The sequence below is a fragment of the Oppia nitens genome, unplaced genomic scaffold (genome assembly GCF_028296485.1).
Source record: "Oppia nitens isolate AA-2021 unplaced genomic scaffold, nextdenovo-longstitch-racon4-pilon3 scaffold2_pilon_pilon_pilon, whole genome shotgun sequence".
NCBI classification, from domain to species: domain Eukaryota; kingdom Metazoa; phylum Arthropoda; class Arachnida; order Sarcoptiformes; family Oppiidae; genus Oppia; species Oppia nitens.
In genome coordinates this window covers 5928210-5941851 of record NW_026533210.1, presented here as the reverse complement: position 1 = coordinate 5941851, position 13642 = coordinate 5928210, and the positions used below count along the sequence as shown (strand labels likewise).

The following is a 13642-nucleotide window of genomic DNA, read 5'->3' as shown; positions in this document are numbered from 1 at the left end:
TTTTTAAATTTTTATTATTTACATGGATGCACAGTTTATATATTGTATATAAACAATAAACTGTAATTGTATTGTATTTACCAATGTTATCATATTTATCACAAAAAAACTCTTTAAGTCTGTCTTTAACTCTTTAACTTTTGTGTAATTTTATATTAGAAATATTTTAAAAGTTATTAATGATTTTGTGGGCTCCATATTCTCCAATCATAACCGATATGGCATTTATCTGTTCGGTTGCAACCGGTATTATACAGGAGTTAATAACTCGTAAATTTGAAACACCAAACACTTTAAAGTTTTCATCGACAACAGCATCGGATTTGGGAGATACACCTATACGACACCCACCCATTGGTAATATCCAATGGGTATTTGCCTGTACTATACATTTAAGATATGTATCGCAAAAGTAATTGTGAAGACAAGGAGTACAACCAGGAATGGGATATTTAAAGGGTTTAATATACTTTTTCATATGTGTGCTTGTATAAATTTTTAATGATAATTTGATTGATTTAACAAGATCATCTATGTCATTTTTATCACAAAATAGACATGGATCAATAATGGGTTCTTCAAGTGGATCAATAGATGCAAGTTGTATACGGCCAACACTTTTGGTGCGTTTAATTAGTGCAAAAAGTGAAAAACTGGTCCGATTTAGATATGGTCTAAAATATTGACGCCATTGATCGGGATGTTTGTAAGGTGCGACCAATGCATCCAAATCAGTGTCTATATAACTAGTTCGGGGTAATACACATCCATTACTTAGTTGTGGATATGTACTGTTGTACGACATTTCAGGAAAACAGGTAACACCCGATACTTCTTTCCTTAAAGGGCCGGAATGGTTGACAAAAAAATTGTATATATTCTTAAAAGTTTCGAGTGGTTTCTCAACTAACGATTGATTGATTATATCAAAACTAATAGTATTTGAGTCAACCAGCGATGGATAAATCATATTATAACCAACTTTTAGATCAGAAACTACAGGAATATTTAGTTTTTTCAAATGATCTGACGGTCCGATACCCGATAGCATCAATAATTTAGGACTTCCTATAGCGCCAGCGCTTATAATAACTTCTTTCTTAGCAAATACTTGATATATTTTAGCTTTTCTGTAAACCTCAACACCAATGGCTTGTTTTTTATGATTAATCAAAATTTTTGTTACCAAAGAATTACCCAAAACTCTGAGATTCTTTTGACTACGATTTTCTAGAAAAACTTTAGCAATTGATTCGCGATATCCATTACTATCTATTGTTTTCTGTATATATGTGGTTCCCATTGGATTCCTTCCATCCATATGTGTCCACTTATAACCCAATTGTTTTGAAGCAATTATATAATTTTTAAGAATAACATCGATGGCGGGTGTGATTACTGTCAGCTCTCCGCCCGATCTGTGATACATCGGTTCATTGAAAACTAAATCATTATCCAAATTATTTTCGGTCTTAAGAAAAAACGGCAAAACATCAGCAAAACTCCAGTTTTTAACACCTGTAATATCAGACCACAAACGATAATAGTCGGGACACTCGCGATAATAGTTCATTGAGTTAATAGCTGACGATCCACCAAAAACACGTCCCTGTTGTATGTTTACCCGATTGTCTACATAAGCTAAATATGAATAATTTTGACTTACAATAGGATAGTTCCAGTTTTGGTCGGTTGCAGTTAATTTTGAATCAAATGCTATTAATACATAAATATTTTATTAATATATTAATGTTATTATAATATTTGTGTTATATTGAGTATATTTAGCTCCTAAATATTGTATTATTATAATGTTAGTAATGATATTAAATACCGTACTAATAACAGTATGCTAAATAATAGCTCTATATAACTAGTGTTGGCTAAAAAGAGAAATTTATAAAATACTAGAGAAAGTTTTAAAAAGTTTCTAAAAGAAATTTCTATCTATGGGATTCCCATATTAATTTTGTTTTTCTCGATATTTGTTATTTTGTAACAATACATTGTTTTTATAAGAAATAATTCAAAATTATTAATAGTATTTTAATTATTAATTAAAGTAAATAATTAATTAATTTAATTATATTAAACTATGATATATATAATAAAATGATGAATCAGATTATACAAAATTTATTATTATTAAATAATTATAATTATTTTATATAGGTATCCTATTTAGTAGTCTACTATAATATTAAGTGTCTCATTAGTATACAGTAGTACATTATAACCATAACTTTAAATATGGTAATCCCATAAAATAACAATAAAGTTAAATCTCTATAGAAATTTATTCCTGAGAAACTTTCTAGAAACTTTCTATTTGCCCATCTCTATATTTAACTGATTTTAATAGTAGATTTTAATATTAATTAAATAAATACCGGGAACATCATTGTATAAGTTTTGATTGCCTCCCGCTTCCAACAATAGTACACTTATTTTACTATTTTCAGCCAACCGGGCGGCCACTGTTGTTCCCGAAGATCCTGAACCGACAACAATATAATCATAATATTTAATATTCAGATTTAAAATATTTTCAACGCTATTATGTTTATTTTGATTTTTAATAATTATTGTTAACAATAGAAATAAAGATTTAAATAAATAATTCATATTTTTAGTTAAGTCTTAAAAATGTATGGTTAAAAAATAATTAGATATATATTTTATAATTTTTACACATTTTTTTATAAAAAAAAATTCAATTAAAATGTGTTATAATCAATTATACAGTAATAAGTGAGAATTAACATAAAATTTAAATGCATTTTAGGTGAATATTTATATGCAAGTCATTATAAATTTGATGAAAAATRTGAAAATAAGATTTTTACTTTTTTTAATTTAGTCACTCATAAAAATTTAACTTGTAAAAATAATAAATTATAATATTAGTTAAATAAAAAAAATTAAAGCCATTTTTGTGAATTGCAAATTATATTGCAAATCATTCATTTTAAATTAATTTTCATTATATTTAATTTATTCGTAAATAAAAATTTACTTTAAAAGAAAATAGCATAGATATTATCAGGGTTGCTAATGGTTTTCGATCTCAGGGGGTACAGGTTGGAGCAAAATGGCAAAAAAAACTCAAAAAATCTTAGGTGTATAGGGGTGAACAATTGTTTTTTTGCATTTTTAAACGACAATTTTTGACAACTTCCAACTAAGTTCCCACTAAATTCCTATTAAATTCACTTAAACGAAATTATTCCCAACTAGTCTTGAAAAATATTTTCTCAAAAAGTTCATTATTCTTTAAAAAGTTTAGATAAAATAAAGAGTAGCATAAAAAATATAATCTTTAAAAAATTAATGATATTGTATTGTATTTATTATAACGTCCTAAATGTATTTTTCGTTAATTAGTAAAGAAATTATTATATTTATGTTTAAATAAAAAAAATTAAGTTTTAGTTGTTTTGTTATATATATTTAGTATATATATACAATATTACGTTATTATTTGGAGTAATTAATGTTAAATATATGTAATTATGTTTACTTAAGCTATTAATTTATATTAAAACTCATTTAGTGTTAATTATTTTGTTTAATATAAAAAAATTTCAAATCTTTCGGTCCCGAATATTGGTTGGGGGGCCGACTAACATTTAAACCGGGGGCTAAAATACAATAAAATCTTGATCCCCCTTTAGCAACTCTCATATATATATTGTAAATTATTTTAATATTTTTTAAAAATTAATATTGATTTAAAATTCAGAACATTTATATTATAAATTATTTTTATAATTAAAATATCAAAATTATAATCATTTTAAATCAACTTTGACAAATATAAAACTTTATACAATTGTTATAGTTTGGTAAAAAATATGCATGCACAATCTTTAATATCTAAAAAAAATTAACAATGATGATTTCTGGATAATATTGAAGTAGTATTTTAGTTTTAAAACGAAATTAAAAATAAAGATTTTCTAAACTGAAATTAACAGAAAAATATTATAAAATAAAAATAATTTTATATCTTATAAGATTGGTTCTCAAGTGTTGAAACCACAAAAATATTACAATTTATATATTGTAATAACAATATAGTATTTAAAAATAATTATTTAATATTATACAGTAATTTAATATACATATAAATAATGTCCAGATTTATTATTTAAAAATTATTTAATTTACATAGATACAATATTTTTATAATAATATATGACATATTGATAAACAATAAACTATTATGGTATTGTATTAACCAAAGCTATCATATTTATATATACAGTAGTTATTTATTTATATTGTCTTAATATTACCCAATTATAAATTAATATAATATTTAAATTTATTTTTTACTTACTATAAATATATAAAAATTATTATTTACAATAATATAAATTTATGTTATAATTATTAATATTACTGTATTTAGAATTTTATACTATTTAAGCGTTAACTATAATATTAAAAGATTATTATTCGCAAAAAACAACAACAAAAAGTATTTTTGTATTTTCTTTATAAATAAATTTATTATAAAAAATCAATTTTAATGTATATGTAAAATATAATGACATAATTATAATGTTTATGTAAAATCATATATTTGTATACAGTATTAAAAATTTTAAATTATATGATAATATATTTTATATATAACATTTTTAAAAACACGAAAATGTCATTATTTTATAAAAAAAAAGTTTAATGTTTAAAATAACAATTTATATAAATCAAACTTGTAATTTTATGTATATTAAATATATGTTTGTTAATGTTGTTTTATTTAAAACATAAAAATTAAATTAGATGTTTTGAATATATATAAATTTAAACTACGATATAGTAATGTATATAATAATTTATATATAATTTTTATTTATAATTACAATTAGTGTTTTGAATTATAATATGATTAGAATTTTTTTAATAGTTATGTTATTAATTGAAACATAAAATTATTATTAGAAATTACAAAAATATTTTTATTTATATTTTATTTTTTTAAATACTAAATAACTGAAATTCAATATAAAAAAATAAAACCTAATACTTTAATATATATAAAATAAGAATTCAAAATATTTTATGTTAACAAAATTATATTGTAGTTAACAACAAAAACAAAATATGTTATACAAGTTTATTGACAATTATTGAATAACGTTATTTCTCTTTTATGTTATTGATTTTATCGGCAAATATCATAATAATAATTGAATATCACTTCTATAAGTAGGTAAACATAATAATAGATGCATTGATCCATAACTTAATAACACAATAACATTATCATAGAGTATGTGTTTCTTTCTATATTACATACAATATTCATAAGCATATACTGTAGAAATAGGTTCACTGAATTGATTGCATTAAAAAAAATTTTTGGTGAGAAATATTTTTTCATTTTAAATGTTATACTCATTATTATTGATCTTTCATCAAACAAATATATACTGAATATTTGTAATATATTTTTATAAAGATTTCTGGGAACTAATACTTTTTCTTTGACTTTTACTTTTTATTTCTTAGAAAAATGCCGACAAAATATTTCTTTGTTTGTTATTTTTCACTATCTATTTAATTATTATAAACAAAATCACATATATTTTGTATATTGTACTTACAATATATATATATAAACACTATTATATACAAATACTACAATATATATATAACTATACAATATAAAATATAAATTTATATATATAATGTATTTATACAGTATAAAGGTAACTAACTTAAATAACTATATTTTAGCATACTAATCTAAAATTTGTTTTTATCAAATTAAATAACTTGAATAAAATAATGTCAGTATATTTTAAAATAAAATTTTTAAAAAAACATTTTAACATTAGTATGTAAATTGTATATATTTTTTGTTTATTTTTTATTCACCACTAATGAACATTTGATAAATGCCTAACAATTCATATTTGTTAATATATTACATTAAACCTAATTAGTAGTATTGTCAGTAAATGTATAAATTTTGTTTGTTTGTTGTATAATATGTATAATTTTACTGTATATTATTGCGCTAATGATGTAAATTGCATTGAATATTAAGTCTTTAAATTTGTAAAACAAAACAAAAATATACAAATTTTTTAAAAAATAAACATTTATTTTTCAGATTAGTTCATTATGATTAATTAATAATTTAATAAATTAGTTGTCATTATAGAAAATTTTTATTATTATAAATAATATTGGAAAATAAATTTATGTAATATAAAATATTTATTTTTAAAAAAATATATGAATAATTAGCAAGATATAAAACGTATAAAAATAAAATTAACTTTAATAATTTAAATTAAAAATGTTTATATTTGTTACATAACTTCAAGAGTCATATGAATTTGAAGTGTTTGACTAAATATAAATTTATATTAAGAGCTCATTAACTATCACTATATAAAGGTTAGGATATTATAATATATAAAAGAGTGGGTCCAAAGTGAACAAACTTGAAATTAAGTAATACCTGTATAGTTATGTATACACAGTATTATAGATATATACCGACTCTCACTTGTGGTTGGATTGTGGAGTGGAAGGGGAGGCAAAACCCAAAAACTGATAATAAAAAAACAAATATTTAAGTTGTTATGCATAATATGTATGTGTCTTAAAAAAGCGGTTCCTGACTGTATGGACAAGAGAGGTGCTCACACTGTACATACCTGTGCCCATCAAAAAGCTAATGGTCTGCACTTTTGGGAATTTTTTCGCGAGAAATATATATATTAAAGCTTACAAACAAAATATATATTGTTTATAGTATTATATTTGTCTGTGTGTTTGCATTACGTGAGCAATTGAGAGGACAGATATAACTTTTATAGTGTGTGTGAACTGGCTATAAATATCGGGCCCAAAGTCATACAGTTTTGTTTTATTGCAAATTATTTTTATTATTATTTAAATTTATCATTTGTTTATTTTTTTCATTGATGTGTACTAAATATATTAATGTAAAAATTAATAGTATACTAATTATAATCATAAATAATTTAATCGACTTTTAGAGTGTTTATAGAAATATATATATATTTAAAAATTAAAGAGTTGTCTGATATTACAATATTCATCATAATAACTGTCAGTTTGCCGTAAGATTAAATTTTTATATATATAATAACCCATTCATCACAAAATACTTTATTTATTATTAGTTAAGCCGATTGTTTTGACAGCACTTTACTAACTAAACACATCATTATTGAAATATAAGGTAAGAATTACTAATGAATTTTATCCATAATATTTAATTGATATATAAATTTATAAATAATAGATTAAATATGTTTTTTAAATAAATAACTATGAAATATTAAATTTTGAAAATTTAGTAAAAATCATTATTTATTTAAATATATATTAAAATCTTTTAAGTTAAATATTAATAAATATTTGTAATTTTATCAAGTATATTTATTAATATACTTGATAAAATTACAAATATTAATATATTAAATATTAATATTTTTAAATATTTCATAACCTAAAGTATAGTTTGCTAATTTATTATGATTAAGTTTAATTTACTGAATTTTTTTAAAAAATGATGCCTAATATAAACGATTAAACATACAGTGAATGCATATTATATTAAATAGTTAATGCTTAAACTGGTGATATTTTATCAACATTTACCATTATATAACTTTATATATTATTTATTTTATTTTTTTAATTTAACTTGTTTGCAATATATATATATATATATATATTAATATATAAATATAATGTCATTAAAAAACGTGCATTGAATTATAAATTAATATTATTTTATACAGTAATGTCTTTAACTCAATTTAATTCAATATATAACATATTATATATTTTATATATATTTGTGATAATGAAAACACTGTATTATTTTGTGTGCAATTTAAGTTCAGAGAAAAAAATATTTGTTATCATATATAGTTTGATACACTTTTAAGCTTAAATGTTTTTATACAGCATGTTTTATTTTTTAAATCAATAAAATTTTTTAAAATAAATAGTTTAGTAATTTTTAAAAGAATACTAAATATTATTACTATAAAAACCAGTTGAAATGTCAAATTTAATTCAAACAGTTTTAACAGTAATTTTATATAATATACTATATATATATACTGTATATAAGATTTATATATATATATATATAATTTTATTTTTCATTTATTATAGATAGTAATAATTTAAAACAATTTTTTAAAAGTTAAAGTTTCTTTTTATTTTTTTTAATAACAGTAATTTTATCATTTTTGATAAATAATAAACTATCAATTGAAAGATAAAAAATTCAATGAATTAAAATAATTTTTAATATTTTTACTTATAATAAGCGAGAAAATAGGATTAAAAAATTTGTTTTAAAAAAAAGATTTTTTTCAGAAGCATAGTTAAAGCAAAAATTTTAGCAATTTTTTTTGTAATTTATTATTTGAAAGTCATATTTAAGTTTTGCCACTAATTATAGGATTTTTTTGAATTTTTTTTATATTTTTGATCATTACGTTAGATAAATATATAGATAATTATTTGCTCATTTGTTCAACAAAATAAAATAAACTTAAAGGCATAATATAATTTTTCTATTTTATCAAATTAATAAGATATTTGTATAACATATGGTTATGATTTTTTGTGGATACATCTTTGAGTGCATTTATTATTACATAAATATTTTTTTAAAACAATTTATTATTCAATAGCAAGTTTACGGTTATATATATATATATTGAAAGTAAATAAATGAGAGAGAGAGAGAGAGAGAGAGAGAGAGAGAGAGAGAGAGAGAGAGATACTCGTGTGATAATAATCATTATGTAGTTATGATATAAGATGAGAAAATAAATATAAGATATACACTATATTATTATAACTATTATTATAAGCCGTAAAAATATTTTTGAGTTTATATATATTTATAATATAATAACATTTTTTGCTATGCTTTTTTCCTGAACTACCTTTATATATATATATACAGTATATACTTTATATACAGTACTATATAAGATACGGTTAGACCGCATGTTATTATAAATGACCAGTCATTATATAATATATAACAAATGATTTTTATCTACTGCTTGATTACACATATTGTATATAATAAAAGCACCGTTCAATTTAATGACTGATCTTTTTATTTTGTTCATAGATAAGCTATAACTACTCGGATCACATTTCAACAAGTTGTCTAAAATAGACTTGAAATTATTATATAAAAATTATATATCTATAAGTAATAGACTAAAAGTCTAAATAAACAACAACACGATATGAAGTTGTTATTGCCGATAACCACTATAATAATAATAGCCCTAACCCTACATATAACATGTTCATCATTATCATCATCAAGAGTCTATTATTCAACATATTCAAGTAAGTTAATTATCATATTATATAATTTATCATTAATAAAAATATGTTTAAAAAATAGAGTGAGTGAGTGAGTGAGTGAGTGAGTGAGTGAGTGAGTGAGTGAGTRAGTGRGTGAGTGAGTGAGTGAGTGAGTGAGTGAGTGATTAGAGAGAGAAAGAGAGAGAGAAAGATAGATTATAAAGATATTATATAATTATAATCAATAAACTATATATATATGAACATTTTGTATAATATTAAATTTTAAAAAAATATATATTTCATAGAAAATATATTTTTGAAAAACTCTGATAAATATTAATAAATTATAACAGTTTATTAAAAATAAACTTTTTTTCCTGTATAATTTAAACTGATTTCTAGAAACTGTTTAGTTTGTGTTTTATTGAAACAAAAAATTTTTGAAAATTATTTTTTCATGACTTTATTATTATCATTTTGGATAATAATATACAGTATAGTACAGTACAATACATATTATTGGTAATATATAAAGTATATGTTAGACAAAACACAGACATAAAAAGTTCATTACATCCTATAAATGAATGTAAGTTTTGTGTTAAAGTTATAAGTTTATTGATCTTAAGTGGTGTTATTGAATGTTAATATTTTATTATATATATATATATAAATAATAACACACAAAAAGATAATAAAATATGTTTTTTTTGTTTCAAATAGTAATATCATATATTAGATATTTCTTATAAACATTAAATACAATCATAACTTATGATTAATCAAAATGTTTTTAGTTTTTATTCATTTTTCACATTTATATTAAATATTCTTTAAAAAAAACTTTTTTCAGTTAATTAAAAAATAGAAATAAAACAAGAAAACAAAATAAACCATTAATTTTAGTTAAGTTAAAAACACATTAACTGGTAATAAAAATTGAATTAATTGATTAAAACAAATTTTTTTTCCATTATTTCATTAATATAATTGAATGATTAATGACTATTAAAAGTTATTTAATATATTCAATATAATTATTTTTAAAAATTTAATTAAAAATTATTAAATAAAAAAACTTTTTATTTACACCCAAATACTTGTAACCCCAACCCTACAGAGCCATCGCTACCTATTAAAAGATATGCATCACATCAACAACAGTACAGATATGTTAACCAACAACAACAACAATACTATCCGTATAAGTATTATAAAAGTCAATACAGTAAACCCACGTATTATTATCAATCAGTCGGCAATCCCTATGTCCAATACCAGCCATTTGGTTCCTATAATGATCCCTATTATGTTGTCTATTATGATAAGCCATCGTATGCTAGTTCCAGACCGGTATACAAAAAGCCGACCTATCAGTACACAAGCCTATCAGTGCCGTCGACGCCAGTCGTACGCAATGAAGAGCCCATAAGCTGTGGCGCTAGCAATCAGGGCTATACCCGAGATCTGGTCGATTGCAACAAATTTGGCAAATGTGTTAAAAGCGATGCTTACGGCAGTTATCAGATATTTACGTTCAGTTGTCCCGCGGGACTGATGTTTGATGAAAAACTTCAAACATGTAATTACGCAGAACTGGTCCCAGAATGCCAGCCAACTCAGTATCCACCCGTTCGCGAGAAAATGCCGGTCGGGTCGGCAGTTAGCAGTTCTTCAAGTGGTGAGTCAGCTGTAGGAGCTGTAGACAAACACCGGCCACATCCAGGCGATGACGTCCAGAAAGAGGCTCACGAAGAGGAAAACAAGGAGGCGATGGATAAGCACTTAGAGGAGCAAAATGAGTTGGAGAGACAACGCGAGAAACATCGTCCGTCAAAACATCGGCCACACGTTGAACAACAACACGAAGAACACGAACCGCAACAACACGAAGAAGAACACGAACCACAACAACAGGAACAACAACAAGAAGAGGAACAACCCGTACAACAACAAGAACAACAACAACAGCAACAGGAAGAAGAAAACGAAATACAACAACAACAACAGGAAGAAGAAAAGCCGGTCCAACAACAGGAGCAACAACAACAAGAAGAGGAACAGCCAGTTCAACAACAAGAACAGCAGCAACAGCAACAAGAAGAAGAAGAACAACCCGTTCAACAACAACAACAACAGGAAGAACAGCAACAGGAAACACAACAACAACAGCAACAACAAGAAGAAGACGACAATGATGTCCAACAACAACAGCAACAAGAAGAGGAACAGCCTGTCCAACAGCAGCAGCAACAACAACAAGGAGGAGGACAGGGATATGATGAAGACGAAGATGACAAGCGGGCCAGAGTTCAGCCGTCATTGGAAATTGCGGCCCAATTGAGAACCGGTACTAAAGGTGGTAGTAAACCATCACCTATTAAGGGACCGACAACTACCACAACCAAAGCCCCACCAGTCAAAGGACCGCATTCAACAACCAGTGCACCCGTCAAAGGTTCACCAAAACCTACAACTTCTAAACCACCAGTCAAGGGACCATCGACTACAGTAACATCGCCTCCTGTTAAGGGGCCCTCCACTACTACAACTCAAAAACCACCTGTGAAAGGCCCACAAAGTACTACACCTAAACCACCTGTTAAGGGGCCAACCACTACAACAACCCGTGCACCTGTAAAAGGTCCATCGAGTACCAGTGCTGCTCCTATTAAGGGTTCGTCAACAACGTCCAGTGCTCCCACCAAAGGTCCATCATCTTCGCGGCCATCAAAACGTCCTAAAACTCGTCCACCAATGAGACTAACAACTCAAAGCACATCAGCAGTTACCGAGTCCAGCCAATCGACAATAACATCTACTGTAGCGCCGACTATAACAGTTCCCACCACTCGAAGCCCGCGACCGTCGCGACGAACAACACCCAAAAATAAGCCGAAACCGCAGTTCAAACCGAGACCGTCAACTCCCCCGTCGGCTGATGGAGATGTGGCCGAAGTTGTGGTGGACGACGAACTGATTCAAGAAAAGAAATAATGAAAATAATTAATTTTTGACTAATAATTAGCTTTTTTTAAAAATTAATTTATTATTTATTAATTTATTGAATATTATTTTTTTGAGTTATTTATTATTTCATTTCATGGTTTGATATTATTGACTAAATGTACTCAAAATGTGATTACTATTATTATTTAGGCATCTATTGGTTTGAATTGATGTTAAATATTTTTTATGTGTTTTTTTAAATACCAGTGAAAAGTTTAGTTATAATTTGTAATTGAAAAACGTTTGTCTTAATTGTATTTATTTATAAATCAAATTTCATTAATTTTTTACTCATATTATTTTAATAGTCAAATTGCCAATTATTTGATTAAATAATAATTACCTCTTTTTCATCAACAAATCAGTGTATTTATCAATTAATTTAAGTATTATTTATTTATTTATTTAATATTTTTTAGTAATAATATAACAATTATGTCAATATTATAACAATATGTTAACTTCACTGTATTTTTATATACAGTATATAATGTAATTTGTAATAAAATTATAAAATAAAAATCTGCACTAATAAATTGCATTTTTAAAATAAATTTTTTAATCAAATATCATATTAACTAATATTTTCACAGTTTATGGCAATGTTTTTTAAAGTGAAAGGAGAAAAACGATATATAATTATATATTTTTCATCAATAATTTATTTAACTTTTTAAATGAAATTGACATAAATATATAGTTATTGATTAGACACTCACGAAAAACTATTTACTGTAACTTATATTATATACCGTATGAAAAACAGTGTATATATTAAATTTAATTTACGACATAATATACTGTAGTTTCCCTATTATTAGGTAAATAAAGGGTTTTCAGAAGAAAGAGTTAAAAACGTGTTTTTAATTTAATGATAGATATGGGCGTCTGATATGTTATCATATATAATATAATGATAATCATCTGTACAAAGTGACTACCAGTGCCCAAACTGGCAATCAGTAGTATAAAATTAATTGTGGTGTTAAAAAAAATCAAAATGGTAATTTTGCCACCAGAAATTTAAATATAAACATTATTTATAATAAATATATTTTATAAATATCTTATAATTAAATAAGGGTTCATTAGTCTATCAAAATATAAATCTTATTATATATAAAATTATATGATAAAATTTTTTTCAGTTAAAATTAAAAGGTTATATCTCATCAATATTAAAATTTTTGGTTGTCCTCTAACTGTACAGTAAAACCCTTTAAGCATTAAATCGTTTATTTTATTGAAAAGTTTTAGTTTAGGTTTTTATCAATAGAAAATCACAGTT

The 13642-nt window shown here is 24.0% G+C and overlaps 2 protein-coding genes across 2 annotated transcripts; one reads left to right on the top strand and one right to left on the bottom strand.

Moving 5' to 3' along the window:
* Positions 1–166: 166 nt before the first annotated feature.
* LOC128955883 (ecdysone oxidase-like) lies at positions 167–6690 on the bottom strand. Its single transcript, XM_054301562.1, has 3 exons — positions 6681–6690; positions 2391–2495; positions 167–1716 (listed from the first exon to the last, which is right to left on the bottom strand). Exons 1-3 carry the CDS (start codon positions 6688–6690, stop codon positions 167–169), a joined length of 1665 nt encoding a protein of 554 aa, XP_054157537.1.
* A 2588-nt stretch (positions 6691–9278) lies between these two features.
* Positions 9279–12342, top strand: LOC128955882 (histone-lysine N-methyltransferase 2D-like). Its single transcript, XM_054301561.1, has 2 exons — positions 9279–9384; positions 10466–12342. Exons 1-2 carry the CDS (start codon positions 9279–9281, stop codon positions 12340–12342), a joined length of 1983 nt encoding a protein of 660 aa, XP_054157536.1.
* Positions 12343–13642: the final 1300 nt, after the last annotated feature.